Source organism: Mercenaria mercenaria, chromosome 5 (genome assembly GCF_021730395.1).
Source record: "Mercenaria mercenaria strain notata chromosome 5, MADL_Memer_1, whole genome shotgun sequence".
In the NCBI taxonomy this organism is placed as follows: Eukaryota; Metazoa; Mollusca; class Bivalvia; order Venerida; family Veneridae; genus Mercenaria; species Mercenaria mercenaria.
In genome coordinates this window covers 47,197,903-47,217,424 of record NC_069365.1, presented here as the reverse complement: position 1 = coordinate 47,217,424, position 19,522 = coordinate 47,197,903, and the positions used below count along the sequence as shown (strand labels likewise).

Genomic DNA, 19,522 nt, shown 5'->3' with positions numbered 1-19,522 from the left:
ATTTCACTTTAAGTAAAAATTGTTATATAAAGTTGGAAATGAACATGATTTTGTAAACAAGAGGGCCATGATGGCCCTATATCGCTCACCTGTTATCATTGCACTTGAGGACAAGAAGGTCCTCAGAAAAAATATCTAAGTCCAAAGGACAGGAACAACAAAGGAAAGAAATTTAACCAAAAAGAAAAACAAAATTCTTACAAGGTACAGATATGTCAAAATACACCTAAAAATTGGAGGTATCATCCATGTTGTACCACAGAAAAGTGGTCTCAGTTTTTCCCTACGGCCAATAATAAAAAGTTACTAAAAATAGGCTATTTATAGTAACGTAAAAGGGAAGAAATTCAAAAGAAAATTATTGTAAGATAACAAAAGAAGGATCTGCCAAATAAATCTGTTAACATAAATGAAATTTCAGATCAGTATCTTAATTAGTTACTGAGATATACCCATTTTAAATTCAAAAATAAAGGGAGGTAATTTGAAATAAAATCAGTCCATAGTTATATACCCTGATTGCCTCGGTCCAACTTATGACAATAATGAAATTTCAAATAAGTCCTGTAAGTACTTACTGATATAAATCCATTTTAACTACAATCAGGGGAGGTAATCAGATATAAAATAACTCTGGAAACTACGAATGGATCTGATTTGTCATGGAATCCAAGATTTATTGTTGTTGAAGATATTTTGGAAGTTTGTATCAAATAAAACCATAAATGAAGTCTCTTTATGGCTGCAAAAGCCAAAATAGCCAATTTTGGACATTTAAGGGGCCATAACTCTGGAACCCATGATGGAAATTGTCCAGTTTAAGAAAGGAACCAAGATCTTGTGGTGATACAAGTTTTGTGCAAGTTTGGTTAAAATCAAATCATAAATGAAGTTGCTATTGTGCAGACAAGGTCAAAATAGCTAATTTTGGCCCCTTCAGGGCCCATAACTCTGGAACCCATTAGGGGATCTGGCCGGTTCAATAAAGGAACTGAGATCTTATGGCAACACAAGTTTTGTGCAAGTTTGATTAAATTCAAATCATAAATGAAGCTGCTATTGTGCAGACAAGGGCAAAATAGCTAATTCTGGTCCTTTCAGGGGCCATAACTCTGGAACCCATAATGGAATCTGGCCAGTTCAAGAAAGGAACCAAGATCTTATGGTGATACAAGTTGTGTGCCAGTTTGGTAAAAATCAAATCATAAATAAAGCTGCTATTGTGCAGACAAGGTCAAAATATCTGATTTTGGCCCTTTCAGGGGCCATAACTCTGGAACCCATAACGGGATCTGGCCAGTTCAAGAAAGGAACCGAGATCTTATGGTGATACAAGTTGTGTGTAAGTTTGGTTAAAATAAAATCATAAATGAAACCACTAACGTGCAGACAAGAAATTATTGACGGACGGACGGACGCACAGACGCACACACGACGGACGAAGGGTGATCACAAAAGCTCACCTTGTCACTATGTGACAGGTGAGCTAAAAAGCAAATAAGAGTTATGGAACCTATGCAATGTAAGTCAGTTCATCACAGTGAAAAAATGTGTAAAATTTCAATCTATTCAAACAAGTAGTTACTGAGATACCAGCTTCCATACAAAAACTTAACCAAATCGTGACATCAACACATATGCGGACATCAGCGCATGGTTGAGTCGTATAGCTCTGCCTATTCTTTGAATAGTCAAGCTTTAAACTTAACCAAATCTGGCTGTGACATCGACCGATGGGAGAGTCCAATAGCTCTACCTATTCTTCAAAAGTCAAGCTAATTAGCCATCCTGATAAAGCCAAATAAATAAGGCCTGTTACCAACCATGTCTGGATCATTCCATCCCCCTGGTCCAGCAAATGACCTGAACTGTTTGTCATTCTTTACAAAGTATTGTATAACTCCGGTAACGCTCTGCCATGAATCCTGGATGTCCCAGTGGTTACGCCACATGTTACACGTGTTCCGTATAGCAGTGAAGTTGGACTTAAAACATAATGCAAAGTGAAACCTTAAAAATTTGACAACATACATGTTTTAAAGAGTAACTTCATTTAAAATTATGTATCCATGATTTTGTTCAACTTCTGAATATATCCAACTAGTATTGCAAAGTTCAATTCGTGGCCTCAACGCGAAACTAGTCTATCTGCTTCTATTTCTATATATACATAGACTAGTTTCGCGTTGAGGCCACAAATTTTTCTGTTTAATAAATCTTATCAGACCTGTCCTTACAGCAAACATCACTCTAACAGAAAATGCTACAATACGTTGGTGCTGATATATGGGTCCATGATACAGAAATCGCCAACAGACTAATACACAAACAGATCAAGAGGACAAAACAAGTATATCTAACAAGAGCTGTCGGAGGACAGCAACGCTCGACTATTTAACAGCCTTGTCTCTTGAATGAATAAGAAAGTCGAAAAAGGGGCATAATTTAGCAAAAAAGTAAAATAGGGTTATGGAACCTGCATAGTGCTTATCAGCTCATGACAGTGAACTAGTGTGTGAAGTTTCAATCCTTTCCCATTAGTGGATACTGAGATACCAGCTTACATACAAAAACTTAACCAAAAATTTCTAACGTTGAAAAAGGGGCATAATTTTGTAAAAAAGCAAAATAAAGTTATGGGACCTGCTTTGGGCATGTCAGATCATGACAGTGAACAAGTGTGTGAAGTTTCAATCCATTCCCATTAGTGAGTACTGAGATACCAGCTTACATACAAAACCTTAACCAAAAAATTCTAAGTCGAAAAAGGGGCATAATTTTGTAAAAAAGCAAAATAGAGTTATGGAACCTGTGCAATGTAAGTCAGTGTATCACAGTAAATAAGTGTGTGAAGTTTCAATCCATTCCCACAAGTGGTTACTGAGATACCAGCTTACATACAAAACCTTAACCAAAAATTTCTAAGTCAAAAAAGGGGCATAATTTTGTAAACAAGAGGACCATGATGGTCCTGAATCGCTCACCTATCTCCACATGACCCAGTGTTCAACTGAGTATGACATCGTTATTTCTATTATTTGACATAGTGACCTAGTTTTTGAGCACATGTGACCTAGATATCATCAAGATAAAAAATTCTGACCAATTTTCATGAAGATCCATTGAAAAATATGGCCTCTAGAGAGGTCACAAGGTTTTTCTATTATTTGACCTAATGACCTAGTTTTTGAAGGCACGTGACCCACTTTTAAACTTGACCTAGATATCATCAAGGTGAACATTCTCATCAATTTTCATGAAGATCTCGTGAAAAATATGGCCTCTAGAGAGGTCACAAGGTTTTTCTATTTTTCGACCTACTGACCTAGTTTTTGACCGCACATGACCCAGTTATGAACCTGACCTAGATATCATCAAGCTGAACATTCTCACCAATTTTCATGAAGATCCATTGAGAAATATGGCCTCTAGAGAGGTCACAAGGTTTTTTCTATTTTTAGACCTACTGACCTAGTTTTTGACCCCACGTGACCCAGTTTCGAATCTGACTTAGATATCATCAAGATGAACATTCTGACCAATATTCATGAAGATCTCATGAAAAATATGGCCTCTAGAGAGGTCACAAGGTTTTTCTATTTTTAGATCTACTGACCTAGTTTTTAACCCCACGTGACCCAGTTTCGAACTTGACCTAGATATCTTCAAGGTAAACATTCTGACCAATTTTCATGAAGATCCATTGAAAAATATCGCCTCTAGAGAAGTCACAAGGTTTTCCTATTTTTAGACCTACTGACCTAGTTTTTGACCGCACATGACCCAGTTTCGAACTTGACCTAGATATCATCAAGGTAAACATTCTGACCAATTTTCATGAAGATCCATTGAGAAATATGGCCACTAGAGAGGTCACAAGGTTTTTCTATTTTTAGATCTACTGACCTAGTTTTTGACCCCACATGACCCAGTTTCGAACTTGACCTAGATATCATCAAGGTGAACATTCTGACCAATATTCATGAAGATCTCATGAAAAATATGGCCTCTAGAGAGGTCACAAGGTTTTTCTATTTTTAGATCTACTGACCTAGTTTTTAACCCACGTGACCCAGTTTCGCACTTGACCTAGATATCATCAAGATGAACGTTCTGACCAATTTTCATGAAGATGCATTGAGAAATATGGCCTCTAGAGAGGTCACAAGGTTTTTCTATTTTTAGACCTAATGACCTAGTTTTTGACCCTACGTGACCCAGTTTCGAACTTGACCTAGATATCATCAAGATAAACATTCTGACCAATATTCATGAAGATCTCATGAAAAATATGGCCTCTAGAGAGGTCACAAGGTTTTTCTATTTTTAGACCTACTGACCTAGTTTTTGATGGCACGTGACCCAGTTTCGAACTTGACTTAGATATCATCAAGGTGAACATTCTGACCAATTTTCATGAAGATCTTGTGAAATATATGGCCTCTAGAGAGGTCACAAGGTTTTTCTATTTTTAGACCTACTGCCCTAGTTTTTGATGGCACGTGACCCAGTTTCGAACTTGACCTAGATATCATCAAGATGAACATTCTGACCAACTTTCATAAAGATCCCATGAAAAATGTGACCTCTAGAGTGGTCACAAGCAAAAGTTTACGGACGCACGGACGCACGGACGGACGACGGACGACGGACACCGCGCGATCACAAAAGCTCACCTTGTCACTTTGTGACAGGTGAGCTAAAAAGCAAAACAGAGTTATGGAACCTGTGCAATGTAAGTCAGTTTATCACAGTGAATAAGTGTGTGAAGTTTCAATCCATTCCCACAAGTGGTTGCTGAGATACCAGCTTACATACAAAACCTTAACCAAAAATTTCTAAGTCAAAAAAGGGGCATAATTTTGTAAAAAAGCAAAACAGAGTTATGGAACCTGTGCAATGTAAGTCAGTTTATCACAGTGAATAAGTGTGTGAAGTTTCAATCCATTCCCACAAGTGGTTGCTGAGATACCAGCTTACATACAAAAACTTAACCAAATTGGGACGCGGACGTGGACGCAGACGCCGACGCATGGGCGAGTCCAATAGCTCTACTATTCTATGAATAGTCAAGCTAAAAATAGACCAGCAAAGTAAAATCTTAAAATCCAGTGTACCTTGATGCCATGTTGCCAGTTATAGAATGGCCACTCACAGGAGTATAATATAGGACGTCCCGTCATGTTCAAATATTTTGTCATGGCTGGGTATCCTAAAAATTAAAACTACTAAAATGTATCAAAGTTACGTATCTTAAAATATTTTTCTATCAAATCTGTGTTAATTATACGTTGTGAGTGGAAACCTACATGACTGTGTGAGAATGTGAGCCAATTTAAGGCAAGATTCTACGTTTCCATTTTCAATCATAACTGAAGTTCTTCTACCAATTTTATACCATATTCTAGGCATTCATGCAGTAAAACAATAGCTGACTAAGGAATGATTTAAACAAATTGCAAGCCTGCTAAAGCAAATATGTGTTAAGTTCAAGTGGCACAAAAATAGACCAGGGTCTGAAGTTATAAAACTGAGCTTGGAAGTCCCAAAATTTCAAGATAATGACAAGTCCATCTTAAATTGAAATTGACCAATGGTTAGTTTTCATTCTGAAACAAGTCTTCAAACTGAGACTTAAAACCTTGAACCAAGATCAAGGTCTTAAGAACCAAGATCAAGGTCTTAAGAACCAAGATCAAGGTCTTTAGAACCAAGATCAAGGTCTTAAGAGTGAAACCTAAATCTGTATAATAAAAATGGATTTTTCAAATGTAAAAATTCTACATATAAATTCGACAATGGTAACAGAAACTGCTGCAACAATGTTCACTTTTTCTTTATCCAACAAACATACAATACTGTAAATAACACTATATACAAACTTTCAGGAAAATACTTCAGAGATTGACATAACGTTATATTACTACTTTCTGCTCAACATTTTTCTTTAAGATTTTGGATGCTTTTGATACATATTCTTTAAAGTGGACATCATTTGTGATTATTTTATTTTGGCCAATATTCACAGGGTCATTCAGTAACTGTAAACAGTGGTAAAATTACACAGTTTTCTCTAAAAAAATATAACCAAATAAAATTAGCACTTTTTTATTAAAAACTTTAGAGTGAGGCTGAACATTGTTTTATCAAATCAAAAAAATAATAGTGCTGTGTCGTGATAATATACTTTGTCTACATATTAACACAAATATTGCACTGTAATCCTCTTTTTGCCTTCACGGCACAATTTTCTAATTTCTTAATTATCTCCAACATTTCTTTAAATTTTCATAAATTAAATTTTTCATTTTATTCATACCTTTCGGTGCATCTTTGATATCAGAATTACAGCCATCAAATTTGAGCAAATCAACCTCCCAGTCTGCGAATGTTTGAGCATCTAACTTCATGTGATATTCACTGCCGGGGTAACCTGCACACGTCTTCGAACCAAAGTCTCCGTATATCCCAAACTTCAAGCCTTTTGAGTGTACCTACAATCATATTAACCCTTAGCCTGCTAAATTTCTAAAATGAACTGGTCTATTATTCAGTTTGGGCCGTACCATTCATTAGTAGAAGGGGTTTTCAGTGAAAATTTACTGACTGAACAGCGAACAGTGCAGACCATGATCAGACTGCACGGATGTGCAGGCTGATCTTGGTCTGCACTGGTCGCAAAGGCAGACTAACTCGCCGCTAGCAGGCTAAAGGTTAATTAAATGCTATGATGCATGTATTTTCTTGAGTAACAGTACAGAACTGATGGACTGTCCATATAGATGACAATTACAACAGCAGCAATTATTATGACTCCATATATAAACTGCCAGTTAACAGTGTTTGTTTTATTTTGGGTTTAATGCCATTTTTCAACAGTATTTCAGCTATGTAACAGTGGGCAGTTAACCTACCCAGTGTTCCTGGATTCTGTACCAGAACAAACCTGTTCTCCATAAGTAGCTGCCAACTTTCCCGTATGAATCAGAGATGGAGGACGAATGATTTCAGACACAATGTCTTTTATCAAATCATCATGGAGAACATACACCTCACCCAAGGATCGAACTCATGATCCCACAATCTGTAGGTCTACACTCTCCCTATTGAGCTAAACAGGCAGGAGGAGAAAAACTTTAGATTAAATTGTTTTACATAGGCTGAAAATGATTACCTTTGTTAGATCTAACCCCATAAATGTTAACATTTATGCAAAAACAGAAAGATTTCTCCATGCATATTAATGTTATGGTCTAGACATGATCTGATATATATGGCCTTTGACCCCCTAAGTGTGACCTTGACCTTTGAGATAGGAACCTAGGATTTGTGTGTGACACTCAGTCTTGAGGCAAACATTCATGCCAAATATAAACAAGATTGCTCCATGCCTGTCAAAATTATTGTCTCAAAAGAATCGGCCGACTGCACTTGCACATTATGCCAAGCACATACACCAAACAGCCAGTTTGACAATTATGTGAAGCTCACCATGAACAGGTTCACAAAAATAGTACATACATAATCAGATAGTTTCTTGATTCCATTTGGAAATCTGTCTGGATCTGGTTGGAGTTTTCCATCCTTGTCTCTCTCTGTAGCTGACCAGCAGTCATCAATGGTAACATACTCGTAACCATGGTCACGGTATCCTTCACTAACCAAACAGTCAGACTGACGTTTTATCAGCTGCTCACTGAAAGAACAATTTCGCACATAACTCAATATTACAATGCATAGTTTTTCAATAGTTTGATAAAAAAAAAATTCAATTTCCAATGAGGACTGAGGTTTAATGGGATGTGCCTCCTGTTGAACAACATCATTCAAACTTTTTAAAACAGGCAGCAACATATATTAAATCAAAAATCATGCATCATTATCTGAAGGAAAAGCAACGATTTTATTCACGACAAAATCAAAGTTTGATTATTATATATTATTTTGCTTCTAACACTGTATCATTACTATCTATAGCCTTGACAACATTCACAAAATAATTGCCTGTTTTGCTTGGTCTTCTTTCCAATAAGCTGATACAATGTTTGACGCTACGTGACATACAAACAGTAATTTTGTTGCATGATAACGTCACAGGTTAAATCTTCTTTCTTTAATAGGAAAACAAATGAGCTGCACCATGAGAAAACCATCATAGTGCATTTGCGACCAGCTTGAATCCAGACCAGCCTGCGCCTCCATGCAGTCTGGTCAGGATCCATGCTGTTCGCTAACGGTTTCTCTATTTGCATTAGGCTTTGACAGGGAATAGCATGGATCCTGACCAGACAGCGCGGATGCGCAGGGTGGTCTGGATCGATGCTGGTTGCAAATGCACTATGTTGGTTTTCTCATGGTGTGGCTCAAATCGACTTTTGTTAGAATTAATTTAGCAGATGTTTTGTTTACATATTATCTATACGTCTTTCATAGGAAAACAACTTTAACTCGAATTACTTCAAACAAAATATTATAATTTACTTTTACAACTTCCTGTTAATTTTATCTGAGATAATTGATATGCACAGTGATCAACAACCTGCAAAAGTATCTCTTTATCAATGGTGTGTTATCAGTACCTATTATCTAAGCTACTGCTTACTACTAACTGACTGCTGACCGACTGTTCATTGACCTACATATAAATCAACTTTGATTAAAAGATACAGAGTATCAAGTATTAGTGTCCTTTTAAGGTAAATTACCCATTAAGAACATTATACAGTGCAACCTCCTTAGAGCGAACACTATTTGAAACACTAGCATGAAATTATATATGTTAAAGAGAAGTAGTTGCTTTGAAAAGATTGTTTTACTTAGAATTCTGTCTAAAGGACACTGGAAACACCCATGTAGGTTTGAGCCTCACTCTAAGCATAGAATTCTTCATGTGAGGAAGTCATCCGGATGGTGAGTGGTTCTACCCAGATGCCCGCCCATGATGAAATAATGCTCTGAGGGGCACCTCAGGGGTCTTCCTTCACTATGAAAAGCTTGAAAGTTGCCATATGACCTTTAATTGTGTGGGAGTGACATTAAACCCAACAAAAGCATAACAAAACAATAAATTTATATCCCCTGCCAAATAGGTTGTATTTGGGAATGAGGGAATAATATTTTGAAGGATATCTAACTTAAAGATAAAAACATGTTATCTGTGCTTCCGTCTTCCGGGAAATCTACCCTTACCTTTTATTACATATAATAGGACTGTGCCCGTGCCAACTGGTTTGATAGTTCCAATTTTTTACCAAATTGAGGGGAAAAACTCTGCCCTATAGTGATCAAACAGTATATTTGTAATACGTTTCATGAAAATCCATTAATGGGTAATTTTGTTTTGTGGGAATTAGGATTTCAAAACAATTAAAGGGCAATAACTCTGCAGTAGCTGATGAGATCCTGATAAAAGATGTGCATGCACCACTGCCCTATAGTGATCTATATTTGTGTTATATTTCATGAAGATCCATCTATGGATTACCTTGTTGTGTAGGAATTTATGGGCTGTATAACAATCAAAGGGCTATAACTCTGGTTATTGAAGTGATCCAGATGGAAACTGCCCATGCACCACAGCCCTAAAGTGATCTTCATTTGTGTAAACTTTCATAAAGATCCATCTAAAGATTACCTAGATACAGTCAAAAATCCCTATTTTTATCAAATCAAGGGGAAAACTCTTATTTTACTGGGTCAAGGGGTGGGGGGATAATACTACATGTGAGCAAATGCCATGTGCTAGCGGTTTCATTTTTTTTTACCAGATCTAGGGGAAAAAAATGCTGTTACTGCATCATGGGGGATAATACTATATGTGAGCAAAGGTAATAAGCTAATTGATATTTATGTGAGGTTTGGTGATTCTTGTTCAAATACTTTTCGAATTATAAGCATTTTCAATTTCAGACGGACAGATGAACAGTTGGATGGACAACGCCAAAACAAAATCGGCGGGAGATAAAACGGGAAGGAAAATATCTTACTTCTTACAGAGGTGTATGCTTTTTTGGAGGTTTTTCAACAGTATGTAAACTGTTAAAGAACAGCTGACTCTGATGGGAAAGCTTAGGGCTGTCAGTTTTTGAGTCCAGTCCTCTTAGCAATGATCTGCTTGATGCTTTGACTATAAACACTGCATTCAATTTCAGTAATTCTCCCCCTCTTGTTAAATGGGAGGAAGTTGTTACAGTCACCTAGTTATATATGAGTCGCGCCATGAGGAAACCAACATAGTGGCTTTGTGACCAGCATGGATCAAGACCAGCATGCGCATCCGCGCAGTCTGGCCAGGATCCATGCTGTTCGCTTTCAAAGCCTATTGCAATTAGAGAAACTGTTAGCAAACAGCATGGATCCACACCAGGCTGTGCAGATGCGCAGGCTGGTCTGGATCCAAGCTGGTCGCAAAACCACTATGTTGGTTTTCTCATGGCACAGCTCATATATTTTTAAAAACCTATCTCCCTTGTACCTGATACAGTTCTCTGGATCATTTACACAATCTGTGTTACATCTAAATCGTTGCCATGACAACCATCCCATTGGTGGAGTAAGAGCCAAACCATTGTTTAGACTTTGACAAATTGGTATGGACAAACAAACCAACAACAGCAGTGTTATTTCCTGAAATATAATTTAAAAACTTCAGATAAGCAATATTTATTTAAAAGTGTTTCAGTGCATCTAATACAATAATTAAAGTCATGTGCTAATTTTGCAAAACTGAGAGAATGACAAAAGTTATCCATGAGATGACCTATGTATATGATGATGCAGACAGACAGCTAGTGTATGTTACCTTGTCTAAACAAGAGGACCATGACGGCTCTATATCGCTTACCTGAGTTTGGTCGCTTGCTTGAACACTGAATTTCTTTGTTAAAGCTTCAAAAACAAAAAACTAGGTGAGTAGGTCATGGTAAAGACTATTAAAGATAAATACTGAAATCTGTTAAATAATTATATAGGTGGTCCAAATCTCTTTTCTGTAGCTTCAAAAAACAAGAAAGTACATGTAGGTCAGTAGTTCAGGGTTTTAAGAATATATACGTTTAGTATTGAAATCTGCATCAAAAGTTATACACATGGTCCAAATTTCTATGCTGTACCTTCAAAAACATGAAAGTAGGCCAGTAGGTCAAGATTAAGACTATTCAAGATGAGTATTGAAATCTGTTTTATAAAAAATTATACATGTGGTCCAAATTTCTATGCTTAACTTCAAAAACAAGAAAGTAGGTCAGTAGGTCAAGATTAAGAATTTTCAAGATGAGTATTGAAATCTGTATAAAAAATTATACAATCATGTGGTCCAAATTTCTATGCTGTCACTTCAAAAAAGAAAAAGTAGGTCAGTAAGTCACCATTCAGACTATTCAAAATGAGTATTGAAATCTGTTTCAAAAATTAGTCCAAATTTCATTGCCATTGGTTCAAAAACAAATAAGTCTGTGTAAAGCAAGGGACCACCCAGATGTGGCCTATACTGACCCCCAGGTTCATGATTTGAACAATCTTGGTAGAGAACCACTAGAGCATGCCACATACCGAATACCGGTATCTAAGCTCTGGGCCTTATGGTTTGAGAAAATATTTTCTTTAAAGGTTTTCCCTATACATGTAATTATAAGCCAGTGTAAAAACCATTGACCCCTGGGTGCAGTCAATTTTGACCCCAAGGTCATAATTTGAACAAACTTGATAGCTGACCACTAGAAACAAGAGGACCATGATGGTCCTGAATCGCTCACCTCTTCCCACATGACCCAGTTTTGAGTATGACGTCGTTTTTTTCTATTATTTAACATAGTGACCTAGTTTTTGAGCTCATGTGACCCAGTTTTGAACTTGACCTAGATATTATCAAGATAAAAATTCTGACCAATTTTCATGAAGATCCATTGAAAAATATGGTCTCTACAGAGGTCAAAAGGTTTCTCTATTATTTGACCTAGTTTTCGAAGGTACGTGACCCTGTTTTGAACTTTACCTAGATATCATCAAGGTGAACATTCTCAGTAATTTTCATGAAGATCTCATGAAAAATATGGCCTCTAGAGAGGTCACAAGGTTTTTCTATTTATACCTACTGGCCTAGTTTTTGACCGCACGTGACCCAGTTTCGAAACTGACCTAGATATCATCAAGGTGAACATTCAGATCAATTTTCATGAAGATCCATTGAAAAACATGGCCTCTAGAGAGGTCAAAAGATTTTAATAATTTTAGACCTACTGACCTAGTTTTTGACCGCAGTTGACCCAGTTTCAAACTTGACCTAGATATCATGAAGATGAATATTCAGACCAACTTTCATACAGATTCCATGAAAAGTATGGCCTCTAGAGAGGTCACAAGGTTTTTTTTATTATTTGACCTACTGACCTAGTTTTTTAAGGCACGTGACCCAGTTTCAAAATTGACCTAGATATCATCAAGGTGAACATTCTGACCAATTTTCATGAAGATCCATTCAAGGGTATGGCCTCTAGAGAGGTCACAAGGTTTTTCTATTTTAAGACCTACTGACCTAGTTTTTGATCACAGTTGACCCAGTTTCAAACTTGACCTATATATCATCAAGGTAAACACTCAGACCAACTTTCATACAGATCCCATGAAAAATATAACTTCTAGAGAGGTCACAACGTTTTTTCATTATTTGACCTACTGACCTACTTTTTGATGGCATGTGACCCACTTTCAAACTTGACCTAGATATCATCAAGATGAACATTCAGACCAACTTTCATACAGATCCCATGAAAAATATGGCCTCTAGAGAGGTCACAAGGTTTTTCTATTATTTGACCTACTGACCTAGTTTTTGATGGCACGTAACCCACTTTCGAACTTGACCTAGATATCATCAAGGTGAACGTTCTGACCAATTTTCATGAAGATTTTGTGAAATATATGGCCTCTAGAGAGGTCACAAGGTTTTTCTTTTTTTAGACCTACTGACCTAGTTTTTTGAAGGCACGTGACCCAGTTTCGAACTTGACCTAGATATCATCAAGATGAACATTCTGACCAACTTTCATAAAGATCCCATGAAAAATGTGACCTCTAGAGTGGTCACAAGCAAAAGTTTACGGACGAATGGACGCACGCATGCACACACGCACGGACGACGGACACCGCACGATCACAAAAGCTCATCTTGTCACTTTGTGACAGGTGAGCTAAAAAAATACTAAATGCCAAATAAATAAGGTCTGGGCCTGGACAAGAAGATTTTTAAAGATTGTTTCTATATAGGTCAATGTAAAACAAGGGACCCCCCTGGGCATCGCATATATTGACCCAGGGTCATGATTTGAAAATCTTGGTAGAGAACCACTAGAGTATGCCACATACTAAATATCTAAGCTCTGGGCCTTATGGTTGAAAACAAGATTTTTTCAAAGGTTTTTCGTATACAAGTCTATTTAAACCATAAGCCCCTGGGGTGGGCCAGTTTTAACCCGGTGAGGTGGGGGGATAATTTGAACAATCTTGGTAAAAGACTACCATGCGATTCTACAAACTAAATTATTATTATTATTATTATACCAGATTTATATAGCGCCCTTTTCATGATAAACACGTTCAAAGGTGCTTTACAGCAACTGCAGCCACACAGGGCGCGAAATCATCCTCTACTAGTACAGACACAGAGCGATCTGACCAGAGGGACAGAGTGAGACAAAGCCCCCACAGAGAGATCAGAAATCAGATACAGGCTTGTCCGGCTAACTTAGCCTAGCTTGTTGCGAATAGACAGCCTGGTTCTTAAACGTGCCCAGTGTATAGCACTGATACACGCAAGGATTGCCTGGGTTCCTGACCAGTACACCTCTAGCTGGGTGGGAAACACTGAAAAGCGTTTCTGAAAATTCCCGAGTAGCTGCCGGGGATCAAACCCCGACCTCAGGATTGGAAGGCCAGTGTGCAAACCACTGAGCTATCCGTCCACCTATATATCAAAGGCCTTTGTGGTTTTGTCCAAGAAGATTTTCGAAGTTTTCCCTTATGACTATACATTAAATCATGTGACCCCCCCCCCACTCCCACAGGGTGGGCAATATTTGACCCTAGGGGGATAATCTGAACTATCTTGGTAAAGGATCACTAGATGATGCTACATACAACATATCAAAGCCCTAGGCCCTGTGGTTTTGAATGTCAAGAAGATTTTAAAAGTTTTTCCCTATATACATGATATAAGTCTATATAAACCATGTATTTCCCCAGGGCAGTGCAATATTTGACCATTGTGGTACATTTTAAACAATCTGCGTAGAGGCCCACTAGATGATGCTACATCCAAATATCAAAGCCCTAGGTCCTGTGGTTTTGGACAATAAGATTTTCAAAGTTTTTTCCCTAAGTTTCCTGAAGATAGGGTCATAAATGTTGCTTCAAGAGCGTTAACAAGCTTTACCTTTGATTTGACAAGGTGACCTAGTTTTTGACCCCATATGACCCAGATTTAAACCTGGCATAGGAATCATCAAGATAAACATTCTGACCAAGTTTCATGAAGATAGGGACATAAATGTGGCCTCTAGGGTGTTATGATAAGCTTTTCCTTTGATTTGACCTGGTGACCTAGTGTTTGACCCCACATGACTCAATTTCGTTCTTCGCCTAGAGATCATCAAGATAAACATTTTGTGCAAGCTTTTATCAAATCAAAGCATAAATGACTATATGACTGAAAAGGCCAAAATAAACAAGAACTGTCGGAGGACAGCAACGCTCGACTATTCAACAGCCTTGTCAATTGAATGAATACAAAAGTCGAAAAAGGGGCATAATTTTGTAAAAATGGGGAAAAGGGTTATGGAACCTTCACAGTGCTTATCAGCTCATAAAGTGAACAAGTGCGTGAAGTTTCAATCCTTTCGCATAAGTGGATAATGAAATACCAGCTTACATACAAAAACTTAACCAAAAACTTCTAAGTCGAAAAAGGAGCATAATTTTGAAAAAATTGCAAAGTAGAGTTATGGGACCTACACAGTGCATGTTAGATCATGACAGTGAACAAGTGTGTGAAGTTTCAATCCATTCCCATTAGTGTGTACTGAGATAACAGCTTACATACAAAACCTTAACCAAGAATTTCTAAGTCGAAAAGGGGGCATAATTTCATAAAAAAACAAAACAGAGTTATGGAACCTGCAGGGTTCAAATTTAGACAAGCATACAAGCTAAATGCTAGTGGAATTTTAGAATAGCTAGTGGGCTTGAAATGTACTAGCTAATTTCAGCTAGTCAATAATATACCAAGCAAATGTCTTCAAAGCTTGAATAAAGTTTGTTCTGCAGGTATACATTTTTCTGCATGAAAGGAATTTTATCATTTATGTTTATGAAATGATATTTCATTGTTCAACAAAACTCTGTTATAATTCATGATTGCAGCTTGCATCAAGTTATCATGGAAGAATTTGACTTTAGAATGTAAGTGCATAAAAATGGCACTAGCTATTTTAAGCTAATAGACTTTTTTTGTGACTGGCTACTTACAGAGATTAATCAGTAGGTTTTGGCCAGTAAAATATTAATAAAGTAATTAAATATTATTGTTAAACATTAGCCGGTATCTTTTCATTTTAGCTAGTGAACAAAAAGGGCACTAGCTACTTTTAGCTAGTAGAAAATGTTGCTAAATTTGACCCCTGACCTGTGCAATGTAGGTCAGTTTATCACAGTGAGTAAGTGTGTGAAGTTTTAATCCATTCCCACAAGTCGTTACTGAGATACCAGCTTACATACAAGAGGGCCATGATGGCCCTATATCGCTCACCTGTTATCATTGCACTTGAGGACAAGAAGGTCCTCAGAAAAAATATCTTAGTCCAAAGGACAGGAACAACAAAGGGAAGAAATTTAACCAAAAAAAAAAACAAAATTCTTACAAGGTACAGATATGTCAAAATACACCTAAAAATTGGAGGTACCATCCGTGTTGTGCCACAGAAAAGTGGTCTCGGTTTTTCCCTACAGCCAATAATAAAAAAGTTACTAAAAATAAGCTATTTATAGTAACTTAAAAGGGAAGTAATTAAAAAAAACAATTATTGTAAGTGAACAAAAGAAGGATCTGCCAAATAAATCTGTTGACATAAATGAAATTTCAGATCAGTATCTTCATTAGTTACGGAGATATACGCATTTTAATTTGAAATAAAGGGAGGTAATTTGACATAAAATCAGTCCATAGTTATCTACCCTGATTGGCTCAGTCCAACTAATGACAATAATGAAATTTCAAATAAGTCCTGTAAGTACTTACTGATATAAATCCATTTTGATTACTATCAGGGGAGGTAATCAGATATAAAATAACTCTGGAACCTACGATTGGATCTGATTTGTCATGGAATCCAAGATTTATTGTTGTTGAAGATATTTTGGAAGTTTGTATCAAATAAAACCATAAATGAAGTATCTATATGGCTGCAAAAGCCAAAATAGCCAATTCTGGACCTTTAAGGGGCCATAACTCTGGAACCCATGATGGAATCTGGCCAGTTCAAGAAAGGAACCAAGATTTTGTGGTAATAGAAGTTGTGTGCAAGTTTGGTTAAAATCAAATCATAAATGAAGCTGCTATTGTGCAGACAAGGTCAAAATAGCTAATTTTGGCCCTTTCAGGGGCCATAACTCTGGAACCCATTAAGGGATCTGGCCGGTTTAAAAAAGGAACCGAGATCATATGGTGACACAAGTTTTGTGCAAGTTTGATTAAATTCAAACTTAAATGAAGCTTCTATTGTGCAGACAAGGTCAAAATAGCAAATTCTGGCCCTTTCAGGGGCCATAACTCTGGAACCCATTAAGGAATTTCACCAGTTGAAGAAAGGATCCAAGATCTTATGGTTACACAAGTTGTGTGAAATTTTGGTTAAAATAAAATCATAAATGAAGCTGCTATTGTGCAGACAAGGTCAAAATAGCTAATTCTGGCCCTTTCAGGGGCCATAACTCTGGAACCCATAACGGAATTTCGCCAGATGAAGAAAGGAATCAAGATCTTATGGTGATACAAGTTGTGTGCCAGTTTGGTAAAAATCAAATTATAAATAAAGCTGCTATTGTGCAGACAAGGTCAAAATAGCTAATTTTGGTCCTTTCAGGGGCCATAACTCTGGAACCCATAATGGGATCTGGCCAGTTCAAGAAAGGAACCGAGATCTTATGGTGATACAAGTTGTGTGCAAGTTTGGTTAAAATAAAATCATAAATGAAACCACTATCGTGCAGACAAGAAATTGTTGACGGATGCACGCACGCACGCACGGACTGACAACGGACGACGGGTAATCACAAAAGCTCACCTTGTCACTATGTGACAGGTGAGCTAACAAAACCTTAACCAAGAATTTCTAAGTCGAAAAAGGGACATAATTTTGTAAAAAGGCCAAATAGAGTTATGGAACCTGTGCAGTGTAGGTCAGTTTATCACAGTGAATAATTGTGTGAAGTTTCAATTCATTCCCACAAGTGGTTACTGAGATACCAGCTTACATACAAAACCTTAACCAAGAATTTCTAAGTCGAAAAAGGGGTATTATTTTGTAAAAAAGCAAAATAGAGTTATGGAACCTGTGCAGTGTAGGTCAGTTTATCACAGTAAATAAGTGTGTGAAGTTCCAAATTGGGAAGCAGATGCAGACGCAGATGCGGATGCCGATGCCGACGCATGGGTGAGTCCAATAGCTCTACTATTCTATGAATAGTCGAGCTAAAAATCTGGCACCTTTCAGAGGCAGTAACTCTAGAACCAATGACCAATGATGGAATCTAGCCAGTTTTCGAAAAGAACCAAGATCTTATTGTGACTTAAGTTTTGTGTAAGCGTGATTAGGCATAAAAAAAAATTCTTTGTTTCCGGTAACATGCTCAAAAAAATTAGGGTAAGTAGGTCGGAAATTTTTTATTTTTTTTTATTTTTTTTTTTAAGGGAGCCTTTTCAGAATATTATTTTTTTTACAAAAAATGATTAAAATAAGGGGGTTATGCCTTTAGAGCATCAGTAAGTTGATTTCTAACATCACTGGCCATGTTTAAACATAAAAAGTGCAGTTTTACATCTTTTTGTTAAAAAGTTGAAAAAAATATTCTCCAGGGCCATAAAAACATTTAGGGTCGGGCCAAAAAGTAAGGGTAGGTCGGGATACCGGAAACAAACAATTTTTTTTTACGCCTTAAAATCAAATGTACTTCGAATAATGAATGTCCAGAATGACTTATGTTGTAATTCGAATGACAAATATGTCCAGAATGTCACTTCTAGTTGTGTTCACAAGGTAAAAATTAACAAATTTTGGCTCTTTCAGGGGTCAATCAGGGGCCGTAACTCCGGAACCTATGACTGGATCTGACGGATTCTTCATAGAATCCAAGATCTATTAATGTTAAAGATATTTGCAAGTAAATTTGTATCAAATCAAATCATAAATGAAGTCTTTATATGGCTGCAAAAGCCAAAATAGCAAATTTTGGCCCTTTAAGGGGCCATAACTCTGGAACCCATGATGGTATCTGGCCAGTTCTGTAATGGAACTGAGACATTATGCCAAAACAAGTTGTGTGCAAGTATGTGTGCTAATTAAATATTTTAAACAAATTTATTTAACAGTTTAATAAACCTAAAATCGAATATTCCTAGCTGTTTCTCATATTCTCATGGTTTCTCATATTCTCGTTTTTTGCTTTCAAGTTGTCAAATAATTTAACGTTTGTTATTTCCTAGACAGGAATGGTACAAAACTGACACACTGAAAATTTCAAGTGATCTGAATGCATATTGATAAAACTATCAGCATTTTACTCAGTTTTCAAAAAAATCCTTATTTTTTTCTGGTGGTGTTAGCAAATTTGCTATAAATTATTGATTATGCAATTAATTGTAATATTTCTTGGTGTATTTATTACAGAATATATATTTTTTATAAAACAATGGTAATTTTAGTGTTTTAAATTCTACAACTTATTTGTAATGAAAAGTCGAATCTAAATCCACTGGAATATGAGAAACTCTTAGTCCATTTCTGCGGATGAGGGTGGTATCAAAAACAGAAACAAAATAATTAAATGAGATAATTTCAGTTACATTTTATGACTCCGTCTGAAAGACAAGTGAATTTTCTACAAAATAACACCCAAATGCTGTTTATGAAAAGGTTAATCTATTACTGGGAATAAAAACAACCCCTTAGGCCCCCGAGAATATGAGAAAACAGGATACATGTTGTGTTCACAAGACATTGTGGATGGACGATGATGATGGACAATAGGCAATCACAACAGCTCACCTTTTCACTACGTGTCAGGTGATCTAACAAAAACGATGACCTCTAGTGAAACATTCAATTCTTATCTACTGTCTACTGGCCTTGGGTCGACATAATTTGAGTACAAAAAGCATACACAACATCAATAACTTGATTATTTTTAGAAAATGTACAACAGCATAATCTGATAAAATTGCAAAATAATATAATATTTTGTTCAGTACAAGCCA

At 36.7% G+C, this 19,522-nt stretch overlaps 1 protein-coding gene across 1 annotated transcript in view; it reads right to left on the bottom strand.

Annotated features, from left to right (window-relative positions):
* Positions 1 to 19,522, bottom strand: part of LOC123557151 (alpha-N-acetylgalactosaminidase-like) — a 29,046-nt gene that overhangs the window by 9,434 nt on the left and 90 nt on the right. The window contains exons 2-6 of the mRNA XM_045348444.2: positions 10,475 to 10,626; positions 7,522 to 7,696; positions 6,320 to 6,494; positions 5,118 to 5,212; positions 1,824 to 1,985 (exon numbers count right to left, since the gene is read on the bottom strand). Of these exons, the coding sequence (XP_045204379.2) occupies positions 1,824 to 1,985; positions 5,118 to 5,212; positions 6,320 to 6,494; positions 7,522 to 7,696; positions 10,475 to 10,626 (759 nt within the window). The remainder of the gene's footprint in view (positions 1 to 1,823; positions 1,986 to 5,117; positions 5,213 to 6,319; positions 6,495 to 7,521; positions 7,697 to 10,474; positions 10,627 to 19,522) is intronic.